This window comes from Grammomys surdaster, unplaced genomic scaffold (genome assembly GCF_004785775.1).
Source record: "Grammomys surdaster isolate TR1022 unplaced genomic scaffold, NIH_TR_1.0 126086, whole genome shotgun sequence".
Lineage (NCBI taxonomy): Eukaryota > Metazoa > Chordata > Mammalia > Rodentia > Muridae > Grammomys > Grammomys surdaster.
Window position 1 is genome coordinate 15,291 of NW_021620894.1, and position 12,776 is coordinate 28,066.

General features: G+C 40.6%; 1 protein-coding gene across 1 annotated transcript; it reads right to left on the reverse strand.

Annotated features, from left to right (window-relative positions):
• Positions 1 to 202: 202 nt before the first annotated feature.
• LOC114611082 (secreted seminal-vesicle Ly-6 protein 1-like) lies at positions 203 to 12,548 on the reverse strand. The gene is made up of 4 exons (XM_028755728.1): positions 12,482 to 12,548; positions 1,522 to 1,602; positions 758 to 871; positions 203 to 327 (listed from the first exon to the last, which is right to left on the reverse strand). The coding sequence occupies exons 1-4, from the start codon at positions 12,546 to 12,548 to the stop codon at positions 203 to 205; spliced, it is 387 nt and encodes a 128-aa protein (XP_028611561.1).
• Between the last annotated feature and the right edge of the window lie 228 nt (positions 12,549 to 12,776).

Sequence of the window (12,776 nt, forward strand, 5' to 3'; positions counted from 1 at the left end):
AGGAATAAAAGTCAGGAAACCAGAATCCTAGAAATGCAGAGTGACAATTCAACTGTCAAAATATAAACACCTGATGCCAAGAGACACGCATCAGGGTCTTGGCAGTGCTGGACATTGATGGCCCAGGGTTGTGAGGCTACAAAAGCACGTGGAAAAGACAAGAGCTTACCTAAGTAGAAGAGGGCAAACAAGGACCAGGCCTTTAAAGTTCGTTACACAAAGAACTGGAATCACAACAGTTAAACTCCACTTTCAAATGTCCTCTAACAAGAAATCTGCTCAAACAGTGAGTCCAGCATGTCTGAATCCCATAACTAAGAAATCCACCTGCAGAGTAAGAAAGGGAAGAGGAAAAATATAAATATTTTTGTAAGGAATCAATGATGTTTTTAATGAGAAGATCCAGAATCCCAGATCCCAGGTCAATCATTCATCTGGTAAAGTTATACACACGGAGAGTACCCTATTTACAAAACTACTGAATGGATTTTAGTTGCAAAACCTTTCATTCCTGATTGCATCCACTTAGACAGCCCTGGGGACTACCAAGAGAACCTGCAAAAATGTGTTTTTTAATCTTCATTGATTTATTTGTTTGGCCTACCAAACCAGCCAATACCAGAAGAAGGGATCCCTTTCCTACTTTTATGTAGAAACATAGTCTCCCACACTCTCCATCTTTGCCCATGTATCTAAGGAAGGCTGTATCCCACAAAGACAAGCATGATCATTCTGAAACTCCTAAGATGGCACATACCTGATGTAACTGTCCATAAGAGACACTTCTGGTCTTTTTTGGTTGCACAGTGTCCTGGCTGGCTTACACAATTCTTGGTAGAATTGAAAAGTGTACACTTGACACATACCAGAGCTGAAAGGCAAAACGAAGTGTAAGAGGCATACTCAAGGTCAGGTTCTAGCATGGTGCCTGTGGGTCTGAAGAAGAGATAAGCACTAGTGGTGATTGTGTTGTATGCTGTGCTGGCCCCCACAGACCTCTGGAAAGAGATGTCTTCAAGGCAGCAAACTTTAGGGGACTCTCCACCCCAAATCCTGGAAATAGACAAACCATAATGATGAACATCAGAGACCTGATGCAGGCTGCCTGAGCCAACCACACATGGATGGGCAGGTCCTCCCATTTTCTCATTGTTATCATCCTATCGAGAACTTTGCTTGCCCAACTTTCAATCTACATTTAGGGTCATGAACAATTGAGGGTAAGAAATTGAATTTTTTAAAGTATTAAGGAGGTGGGGTGAGGCTGTAAAAGGCAAGTAACTTGAGGAAGGATGTGGAATGAGAAGGAGGGAGAAGGAGGGCTACAATGCTGATATCAGAGGCAAGTGGGAAGGGGGAATGTATGAGTATGGAAATAAAGGATTCAAGCATCACATCTAAATGCAGTCACCTCCTATCTCCTGCTGCTCATTTCCCCAAATACAACACACTGTGATAATCAGATGTCTGTCCGCCAGGAGCAGCCCCTAACTGCCAGGATCTCACCCTGCAATAGCCCACCAGCAAGGAGATGCCAAGCAGGAGCATCAAGAGGTAGAGGTATATTCCTGTTGCAGTGAGATCCTAGGACCAGAGAGTATCAGAAAGCTATATATGCTTTTTTTTTAACCAGTCAATACACAACTACCCCATCCTCCTAAGAACTAGAAAGGGTAACAGAATCCAAAGAATGGAACACCCATCCAACAAACACAAGCCAAGATTTCAGTACCTAAAAAAACAATCATCCCAATGAGAGATGACTAGATACCTGCAAAAAATAAAACATAATTATTAACAGCCAGGACAATATGTATCCACTAGAGACTGACTACTCTACTATGGTAGTCTCTCAGAAATGTAGTATACATGAAGCACAGGAAACGGAATTAAAAATAGCTATTATGAATATGTTCAAAGAACTCTGAGAGGATATGAAAAAAATCGCTTACTAAAGTAGATGAAAAGAAAGACAGTGGAATAAAAAGAAGGAAACAGTTCAAGACATGAAAATGGAAATAGAACCAATAAAATCAAACTGAGGGAAAACTGGAAAAGAAAAAATGAAGAAGCATAAACAGGAAGCTCAGAGGCAAACATCACCAACAGAATAAAAGAGATAGAAAAGAAAATCTCAGGCACTGAAGACAAGATAGAGAAAATAGATACTTCTGTCAAGAAAAACATTAAATCTGAAAAAAATTGTAAAGGCCAAAAAAACACTTCCAGAAAATCCAGTATACCATGAACTGACCAAATGTACAAATAATAGGAATAAAGGAAGGAGAAAAAAACCCAGGGCAAAGACACAGAAAATATTTTCATTTTTTCTTAATATCTTGACTTGTTTAGTTATACAAAGTAAGCTACAGAATTTTTATTTTTTTTTCTTTTTATTGAGAATAGGGGTTTTTTTGTATAATCTTGATAAGATTTCTTGTCCTTCTACTCCTCCCAGTTCCTCCCTAAGTCCTCTCCCACCCAGATCCACTCCCATTAAGCAGGCTTCCAAGGGATAATAATAAAATAAAGTAAGGTAAAACAAAAACTAATGCATCAAAATTTGACAAAACATGGAGCTTGATCTTCATGTTCATCCCCTAACAATTGGAGCAGAAACTGTCTCTGACATGGTTTCCTGACATTGGATCACCTTTCCCTAACTGGACTACCTAGCTGGACCTCAGTGGAAGAGGAAGTGTTTAGGTCTACTGAGACTGGATGTCCCATGGTGGGGTGGTACTGAAGGGGGCTTCCGTTTCTCTGAGAAGAAGGGGAAGGAGTATCTGGGAGAGGGATTTTTAAGGGTGAGACTGGGAGGAGACAATGGATGGAGGAGGACACTATCAGGATGTAAAATAAATAAATAAATAAATAAATAAATAAATAAACAAGTTAAGAGGCCAACTCATTTGCACAATCAAGAATCCAATAAACAAACTAAACTGGACGCCATAATACATATGCAAAAGACCTGGTACAGACTTGTGCATACCCTATTCATGCTTTGCTCATGTTAATTTAGAGGGCCTTGTTTTCCTAGTGTCCTCTATCCTCTCTGGCTTTACACACTTTCTGCCTCTTCTTCCTCAGAGTTTCCTATGGGAGGGATTTGATGGAGATATGTCATTTAGGGCTGAGGGTTCAAGGTCTTTCACTTTCTGCCTAATTTCTGGCTTTGTATGGTTCTCCATTTGTTTTCATCTGCTGCGAGAGGAAGCTTCTTTGATGATGGCTGGAAGAGACACTCATCTATGAGTATAGCACAATGTCATTACGAGCAATTTTATTGCTAGACGCTTTTGTTTGTTTAGCTAAGAACATTAGTGTTTGGTTTTACTCTAGGTACCCAGACTATACAACCTCAGGTTCTTGGTCATCCAAGAAGTGCCACATATGAGTTCCATCTCATGAAGTGGGTCTTTAAATCAAATCAGATAGTGGTTGATTACTCCCATAAGCTTTGTGCCACAATTGCCCTAGCAAATCTTGCAAACAAGACACCAGTATAGATCAAAGAGTTTGTGAGTGAGGTGATGTTTCATTTTTTTCTTTTGCCAGCATGTAAGTATGTTTCTATACTGAAGATACTAGAATGTGACACTGAAGGCTTTATGTAGGCACCAGCTTGGCTTCTTTATGTTCAATGAATTGTGTAGGTGTTGTCTTTCATAATAGGGCTTTGCTGTCTTTTTTTGGAGAGCAAGTTATAGTCCTACAAACAATATGGGTTGTTTGTGGATTCCTGTTGGACCCCTTTAACCAACAAGACAATTACATGTAACCTATTCATGGTTCTAGAATCTTTATCTGATAACAAGAGGTGGACAGTTGGAGCTCTGTCTCCTCCATTATTTGGAGATTTCATTTAGATTGCCTTCAAGTATGTATATATTTTGGAAAGGTTCTACTGTATTATGTTTCCATAATACCCTTCAAATGTCCCTTAGTCCTTTGAGATAAGGCATTTTGTATAATTATTAAGATGTTTGATAAGATCCAGAGGAAAAAATATTCAGAGCAACCGCTGTGCAACTGTATATACACAGGAGCCAATACAAAGAGAGCCCATGAGAAAGAAGATAAAATCCTTGTTGATTATTTAGCAAATTGGAGTACAATGCTGTATTGCCTGGACCCTCTCAGTAGGAGTAGAAAGAGGATGGGGGGATTTTCTGTTGGACACATCTTGGCAGCTGGGTATGTCTTAGCATGTCTTGGCAACACAGCTGAATGGACCCCATAGCCACAGCCACTTAGCTTCCTGATGACCACCCAGCCACGCACAGAATTTACCCTGTAACTGTATCTTAGGGAACTCAAAGCCCTCCAGAACTGCAGACCTTAAAGCTGCTTAGGTCTGGCCAAGCTCAGAGCTTAGAGCAGCATTTGATATAATCTAAGTTCTAAGGAATGACAGGAAAGACTCTACCACCTGCTGTATGTGTTAGGTCTCACATGCTCCAAAGCCTTGGGTTTTTTGTTTGCTTGTTTGATTTGTGTTTGTTTTTTGTTTTCCCTTGCATTAGGAAAAGGTCAACATAGATTGATCAATGGTTCCTCTGTGGGGTCCAAAATTTAAAACAAGCCCAACTTCTACTACAAAAACAATCGCAACTAGGACACAGATAACTTAAGCTAATGCCGATTAATATTTCTGAGGTACTGGTCATTCATTATATGAAAGATGTGCTCTTCTCCTGGTAATCTAATCAATACCTAAATGAATGCTTAATGTTCATAGTAAATAAACTAAAATAGTAAAATTTAAAACTTGGGGCCATGTCAATTGGGCATGTTCTTATCGGCCTATCACTATAAGAAGATGTAGAGAGGTTATAAGATTCAGATATTATTATAAATAGGGCTGCTATAAACATAGTGGAGCATGTGTCCTTGTTATATGTTGGAGCATCTTTTGGGTCTTCAGTTAGAACTATTTCCAATTTTCTTAGGAACCGCCAGATTGATTTCCAAAGTGGTTTTACCAGCTTGCAGTCCCACCATTAATGGTGGAGTGTTCCTCTTTTTCTACACCCTCTCCAACATCTACTCTCACTTGTGTTTTCGATCTTAGCCATTCTGGTTGGTGTGAAGTGGAATCTCAGGGTCGTTTTCATTTGTGTTTCCCTGATGACTAAGAACATTGAACATTTCTTTAAGTGCTTCTCAGCCATTCAAGATTCCTCAGTTGAGAATTCTTTGTTTAGTTCTGTACCCTATTTTTAAATAGGGTTATTTGGTTCTCTGGAGTCTAACTTGTTTATAATAGCCAGAAGCTGGAAACAAGCAAGATGTTCCTCAACAGAAGAATGGATACAGAAAATATGGTACATTTATAAAATGGAGTACTACTTGGCTATTAAAAACAATGACTTTACGAAATTCACAAGCAAATGGAGGAACTAGAAAATACCATCCTGAGTAAGGTAACCCAGACACAAAAGAACACACATGGTATGTACTCACTGATAAGTGGCTATTAGCCCAAAAGCTCACAATGTCCACAATACAACCCACAGACTATATGGAGCTTAGGAGGAAAGAAGACCAGGATGTGGATGCTTCATCCCAGCATAGAGGGGGGAACAGGTTGATCTCAGAAAGTAGAGAGATGGGGACCTGGGAGGGAGAGAGGAGAGGGAGGAAAACAAGAGGAGGCAGGATTGCTGAGGACAACATACAATGACAAGGACTGCCTGCAGTAGGCCGGGATAGAGACATGTCAGAAGCCGGCGGCCACTCCTTGTAAAGAGGATGGTGTCTGGGACCCTGAGAAGCAGGAGACACATCCCTCCAGGGGACCCACCATCTGAAATAAGGGACTGCCTGCAGTAGGTCAGGATGAAGACATCTCAGTAGCACGAGGTAGCTCTTTGTAAAAAACGGTTGTTCCCATTTCTCCTAACCGTAGCCCTGGACAATGGCTGTATAGATTTCATTTGTACATGACTGTTTTTCAGTTGGCCTTGGTGTTCATAATTATTCTATTATATCTGACTTTCTTACTTCTTTCTTCTTCTGCTCTGGTGAATTCTGTGAAACTAGATGTTCCTTGATATAATGATTCTTAAACGATTAAAAATTGAGGCACAGGGCACAGCACAACACCGTCCTAATGGCCCAGGTACATGTTGTGTGTTCTCATCTTGGAAACAATGCAATAACTGCACAATGGTAGTTGCAGAGTAATGCTTGACTTGCAAAGAAAGTTTGAAGAGATTATTAGGAAATGAAATAGAGCCAACACTGGTTCCTGAAGAAAGGAAAAAAATCTATTGAAGTTATGAAATAAGTTTTACATAACATTTAAGAGTGGTTGCTAGATAAGGAAGTATAGAATGCATAAAATATTATACTAATAAAACTAAGTGAAAACATTGGGACTCTTAGGAGAGGCATTGTGTGCAATGCACAGAAGTAGAAAGCTAGTGGAACTACTGAGTTAAGGGTTAATTTGATTCTTTCTGGCCACTGCCTGGCAGGTTTGCCCATGTCATTTATCATTAGAGCTTCACAGGAAAATGCAAGTAGCGGACCTCGGAGCTCTGAGCTCTGAAGTATAATAAGTTAAAAGTTAAAGTTTAAATAATGATAAGTTTGCAATTATTATTATTTTGGCTACAGGCCTAGGAACAGGGAAGCTTGAAACATTGGGGAACAATTATAATTCTTAATTCTTTGTGGGACGTGGTTATTCTTTTGAATTTGATTTGGCAATGATTGTACAATGTCTTTTTTTTTTCTACATGATTTTGGAGTATCAATAAAAGCCCTGGGCAAGAGAACGGCGAAGAAGTATGTGAGGTGAATGTGGAGAGAGAGACAGAGACAGAGAGAGAGAGAGAGAGAGAGAGAGAGAGAGAGAGGGAGAGAGAGAGAGGAGAGGGAGAGAGAGGGAGACAGAGAGGGAGAGGGAGGGAGAGGGGGAGAGAGGGGGAGGGGGAGGGAGAAGGAGAGGGAGGGAGAGAGGGGGGAGGGGGAGGGAGATGGAAAGGGAGGGAGAGAGGGAGGGGGAGGGAGGGGAGCGGGGAGGGGGAGGGGAAGGGGGAGGGGGAGGGAGAGGGAGAGGAAGAGAGAGAGAGAGAGAGAGAGGGAGAGGGAGAGGGAGAGGGAGAGAGAGAGAATGATGAGAAGGCAAATGAAAGAGCATGTAAAGACCGAGTGAGTGAGCATGAGAAGAACATGCGAAGAGTGAGTGAAGAGAGAGTGTGAAGAGTGAGTGAAGAGAGAGTGTGAAGAGTGAGTGAAGAGAGGCTGTGAGGTGTGTATGGAGAGTGTGTGTGTGTGAGTGAGAGGAGAGTGCATGTGGTGTGTGTGAGGTGTATGTGAGATGTGTGTGAAGAGGGTGTGTGAGAGTGAGAGGGAACACACAGAGGTCTGTAGGAGTATGGGAGTTCAAGGAAAAAAAAGCACACGGGAGAAAAGCAGAGTCCGCAGTAGAATACAGAGTGTGTATAGCCTCAAGCTGCGAGCGAAAGATAGAGAGAGAAAGAAAGCAGAGAATGAAAAGAGAGAAACTTTAAGCCTTGAAAAAGTGCCTGTCAACTTGTACCCAAAAAGTAGTCTGTGTATATTTATTATGCGCCTTCCAGATATTCCTGCTTCCAGTTGAGAACTCCAATCCTGTGTTGAGGCTGGACCCTGACACAGGATCAGGTACTAGAGGAGACAGGAGAGAGGTACAGAGGGTCAGGAAATCGAATAAAATACGTAGCAGTGAGGAATGAGGAACTGGGGGTAGCCACTGAAGGATTCCAGATACCAGGGAAGCAAGCGGTACCCAGGACTCACCGGATATGACGTTAGCTGAAATAGGCAGCGAAGGGGAGATAGAATCTGTAGAGACCACCTCCAGTAGATAGGCGTAGCCCCCAGTCGAGGTATAGGGCCACCCACCCATCTCAAAGTTTTTAACCCAGAAATGTTCTTGTCCAAAGGAAATACAGGGACAAAAAATGGAACAGAGACTGAAGGAAGGGCCATCTGGGAACCGTCCCACCTTGGGATCCATCCTGTCTGCAGACATCCATCACTGTTGCTGTTGCCAAGAGGAATCTGGTGTGGATCTTCCCCAGGGAGGCTCTGCCAGCACCTGGCTACTGCAGATGAGGATGCTTGGAGCCAACCATCAGACTGAGCTCAGGGACCCTAGTTGGGGAACTGGCAGAAGGACTGGAGGAGCAGAAAGGGATTGCAGCCCCATAGAAAGAAGAATATCAGGTGGCTGGACCACCCAGTGCTCCCAGGGACTAGACCACCAACCAAGGAGTGTACAGAGAGGGATACATGTCTCAAGATACATGGGTAGCAGAGGATGGCCTTGTCTGAGATCAATGGGAGGGGAGGCCCTTGGTCCTGTGGAGATTTGGTGCCCCAGTGTAGGGGGACACTGGAGAGGTGGGACGGGAGTGGGTGAGTGGGTGGGTGGGTGGGTAGGTGGGTGAGGGAGCACCCTCATAGAGGCAAAGGGGAGGAGGAGAGAGCAGATGTGGGATGGGAAGGTTGTAGAGGGGTAACCGGGAAGGTGGACATTATTTGAGATGTAAACAAATGGAATGATTAATTTTTTAAAAAAGATATAAATAAAGATATAAAATCTATAGAATAGATAGAATATATAAAATATAAAAATGAAAAGATATAAATAAAAAATAAGATCCAGAGAATCTCAGAGGGAACAGTTTTCCAGATGCAACAGAAGTGATGCACTTATGAACTCACAAAAACTGGGGCAGCATGTTTATAATCTCGCTGGAACAAGCCAACTGGACAAGGGAAGTCTACACTGGGTCCAACCACTAAGAAGCCACTTCCTGGTGATTCTTGCTGTCAAATGGAAAATCAGTTTTGTTCAGTGGAGTCTGGCTGGGTGTATCTACCACATTCTAGGGCAAACTCCAAGTCCAGGGAAGTATGATCAAGAAAAAGTAAACTCCTTGTTCTTTTTGTTGGATTTTTTTTAACACTATGGCACTTTTCCTTGGAGTTTGTTTATTTGTTTGCTTTTGTTTTAATTTTCATTTTTTTTAGTTTTGTGAAGTTTTTATTTTTTCCTTTTTAAAGAGATAGAGAAAGAGAGAATATGAATGAAGTTAAATGGTTAGGGAAGTAAGGAAGATCTGAGCTGTGTGGGGAGAAGAGGGAACGAAGATGATCATATTATATTGTATGAAATAAAATAAGCAAGTAAGCTGGAATAACTGAGAATGTTGGGACATGTTGGGACATGTTGGGAATGTTCAGACAGAAATTGGAGGCATATAGTGGAGAACAGAGGATGAGGAAGAAGACAGAAAATTGGAGGAAGGGCATCAGGCTTAGGAAGGTGAAGAGGAAGGAAGAAGGTGGTAGTAGGCACAGCAGAGGCTAGGGAAGAAAGGAGATGTAGGAACACGAAGATGGGAGATTTAAGGATCACCTCTGAATGTAGTAAGATCCTAATTGCTACCCTTCACTGCCTCAAGCACAGCAGTCTGTGGCAAACAGAACATCTGTCCACCAACATCTGCCCCATTAACTGCCAGAGTCTCTCACTTTCTAAGAGGCCTGCCAGCAAGGAGGGGACAGCAGGAGCAGAGAAAGAAGGTGCCATCCAATTGTCGAGGGGTCTTATGACCAGAGACAGTCAGAGAGGACAAAGCACTCAGGGCCCAGCTTCACCAACACCCACTTTATATATAACCCCAGACTTCTTAGAGATTATCAATATGTTCCTAAAGACCCCACAAATAGACATCAGAGACAATAAATAAATAAACTGTGCCTACTTAGGGCCAAGATGATATATAACCCAGAGGGTCCAATGTTCTTCTTTCACGCTTCAGTAGAGACAGTATCCCTGGTTAATCCACACTATATCATTATTTACAAAAGAAAATTCTTTGCACTTTTAACCTTGTTGTAAAGTACACTCTCTGAGCTATGTTTAAAGAGAGAGGGGTTGGGAAACCTTTGGAGAATGATACAACAGCTGCTAATTCCTATATATACCATCTCAAAGACAGTTCATTGAGACTCTGCATTGAAAAACCCATATCCACACTTGGGTGTTGTTAAATCAGGGGCCTGTCCTTTTCTGCTAGATCCACAGCCTGGAAAGTCTCGGGTGACATATCTTCTGAGGCTCTAATTCCTATCACCAATAGAAGGAATAAATGTTGATAAAGAAGCACTTTTTCCGTAAGGCTATGGGAACAGGGAGAGGCATCAGTAGTACACACAGACTATTTTGTCTACTGTCTCAGCTGGTATTTGTAGAATTCTTGCTTAGCTTAGCTTAGCTTAGCTTAGCTTAGCTTAGCTTAGCTTAGCTTAGTGAGTGGACTGAAATAAGGAAGAGATTGCTTCTATTATCTGTGTAGTACTTATACTTGAAGACAAGACAAAGCAACTAGGGAGAAACAAAGAATGAATATATATATACATATATATACATATATATATATATATATATATATGTATGTATGTATGTATATATGATAAATTTTTCAACAAACATTCAGTACAATGACTGAGATTCCATTAGGCTGAGAAGGTAGGACTTCTCTAGCTAAGAAGTTCAACTGAGTATCAAGACGTATGGCTATAGCTAATTCGATTTCCCTTGTTCCACTAAGACTACCCTTACAACAATTGCTACTAATCTGAATGACGGCTCTGTCTTTGCATAACCAGAGAGGTTGTCCACTTCTAAGTAATGATAATTTAAAGCATACAGAACTGTGTTAGAGACAAACATAGTGCAAAATTTTATATCAGGGTATTGAGCATTCATGGATTTTGGTATCACGAGAAGTTCACAGGAGTGTCCTGATATAATACAGTGAGATCACTATACCTACACTGCACTTTGATTTCTTTTGAACAATGTATGATATAATCAAAATATTACATTGCAACCTTAGAGTATGCTTTAGTTTATCAAGTCCTTATATTTACTTACACTTCTACTATCATTTGCAAAAATAATGTTGAACATTATTCATTGCAATATAATGAGGTTATTATAATTTCATTTGGTTGTGATTATGTCTGCAAGATCATTTCATATAAGAAGAATTGCTGGATTAAAAAGTATGGTTGCTATTTTAATCAATTTGATAAAATAAAATCTACAGAAAAAATATATATATAGTTTTCTTATTATTACTTATACAGTTTTTACCTCACTACAATTGGGACAAAGTATCATGTTACTAAGTTTCTGGTTGTTGACAATCTGATAGGTTCTTTTAATTTGCATTTCTCATACTGTAAAAGGAGTGAGATTAAACACATGTTTGTATATTTAATAGTCATTTCTTTTTACTTTATGGTGAAATTTTATATCCTTAAGTTAATTCTCTGTTAGATTATTTGTGTGCGGGGGTGGGGGGGTTGTTGTTGTTGTTGTTTTCGAGACAGGGTTTCTCTGTGTAGTCCTGGCTGTCCTGGAACTCACTCTGTAGACCAGGCTGGCCTCGAACTTAGAAATCTGCCTGCCTCTGCCTCTCAAGTGCTGGGATTAAAGGCATGTGCCACCACCGCCCGGCTATTTGTGGTTTTTTATTTCTACTTTTTACAAACTCACTGTACATTAAGGACATTAGCAATTAGTCCAGAATATGAGTTAACATTTTTCCCTAAAAGGAGTTTTTTTTAGATATTTTATTATTATCATTTGAGATGATAATATAATTAGAATATATATCCATCCCTTTCCCCTCCCCAAAAGCATCCTACATGGCCCTCTTTGCTTTGTTTTAAATTCACATGGTCTTTATTTTAAGAACTCTAGATTTTTAGTAATAATTATAATGATCTTTCCAAATTTCTAAAAGAATTATCCTACATCTTTTATATTTTTGTTTTAATATTTTTTAGTATCAAAAGAGGACAAAAGACAAATATCCATTGTGCTTTGAATACATTTAGTAAGTACACATAATTGAATTAGCCATTAATTTTCATTTAGTATGAGGGAGAGTTATGTGTCAAGGCTGACTTTCACCGGAGGTGTGCATTCAGTGGTATAAGACAGAAGCTCAGAAGAGAGATCTCCCTGGGGAGTGAAGCTAGTTATTTTCAGCTACAAATTATAATTTGAGCCTTGAAAGTGGAAGGAAATCTGTGGAAGCTTTAAAGAGCCCAGGCTTAATCGGTTAAATGAAGATTCCTGCAAAATACATGGAGAAGTGGCCAGAAAAAAGAAGGGGATGAGAGTGTTGTGTAGAATACAGCATAACAGCATTTCAAGAAAAGGAGGAAATAAAACAGAAACCTATAACTAAAAGCTCGAAAAAATTGAAGGTCTGAAAACTGTTGTCCTGTTTTTCTGCAATTATTGTTTCTTCTGGATTAGTATATCACATGTGATCTCTCTAGTGCCCAGAACCTCAGTCTTCAGATTTGAGCTGCAATGCCCGATGAGACTGGAGGACAGTGGTTTAGAGACTAGCGTCCCTAAGACCTCCCCTCACTCCCCTTTGCAGACACTTACCCTCCACGAAGCAGAGAAAAGATAAAGTCAAGATGAGCGCTATGCCGATTTTCGTCACTGGATTCATGTTGGATGTTACAAGGTGGCTTGAGGTAAAGGATGGCCACTTGCTCTCTATATAAAGCTGGAGAATGGGCAGGAATCTCCAACACAGGTGCAAATAGGAAGTGCCCTTTTCTTTTTCAAGAAACCAGATGTATGATAAAGTGGGAAGGACAGGCTGTCCAGCCATGTAGCTACAGCTGAGTCAGATAGCGTCCCTCCCTTATCTCTTCTTCCTTCCACATGTGCAAGT

Coding starts and splice junctions, on each gene's coding strand:
- LOC114611082 (XM_028755728.1), bottom strand. CDS start 12,548: ATGAATCCAGTGACGAAAATCGGCATAGCGCTCATCTTGACTTTATCT. Junction 1,603..12,481: donor TTTTCTCTGCTTCGTGGAGG/GTAAGTGTCTGC, acceptor ATATAGCTTTCT/GATACTCTCTGGTCCTAGGA. Junction 328..757: donor CTTATGGACAGTTACATCAG/GTATGTGCCATC, acceptor CTTACTCTGCAG/GTGGATTTCTTAGTTATGGG.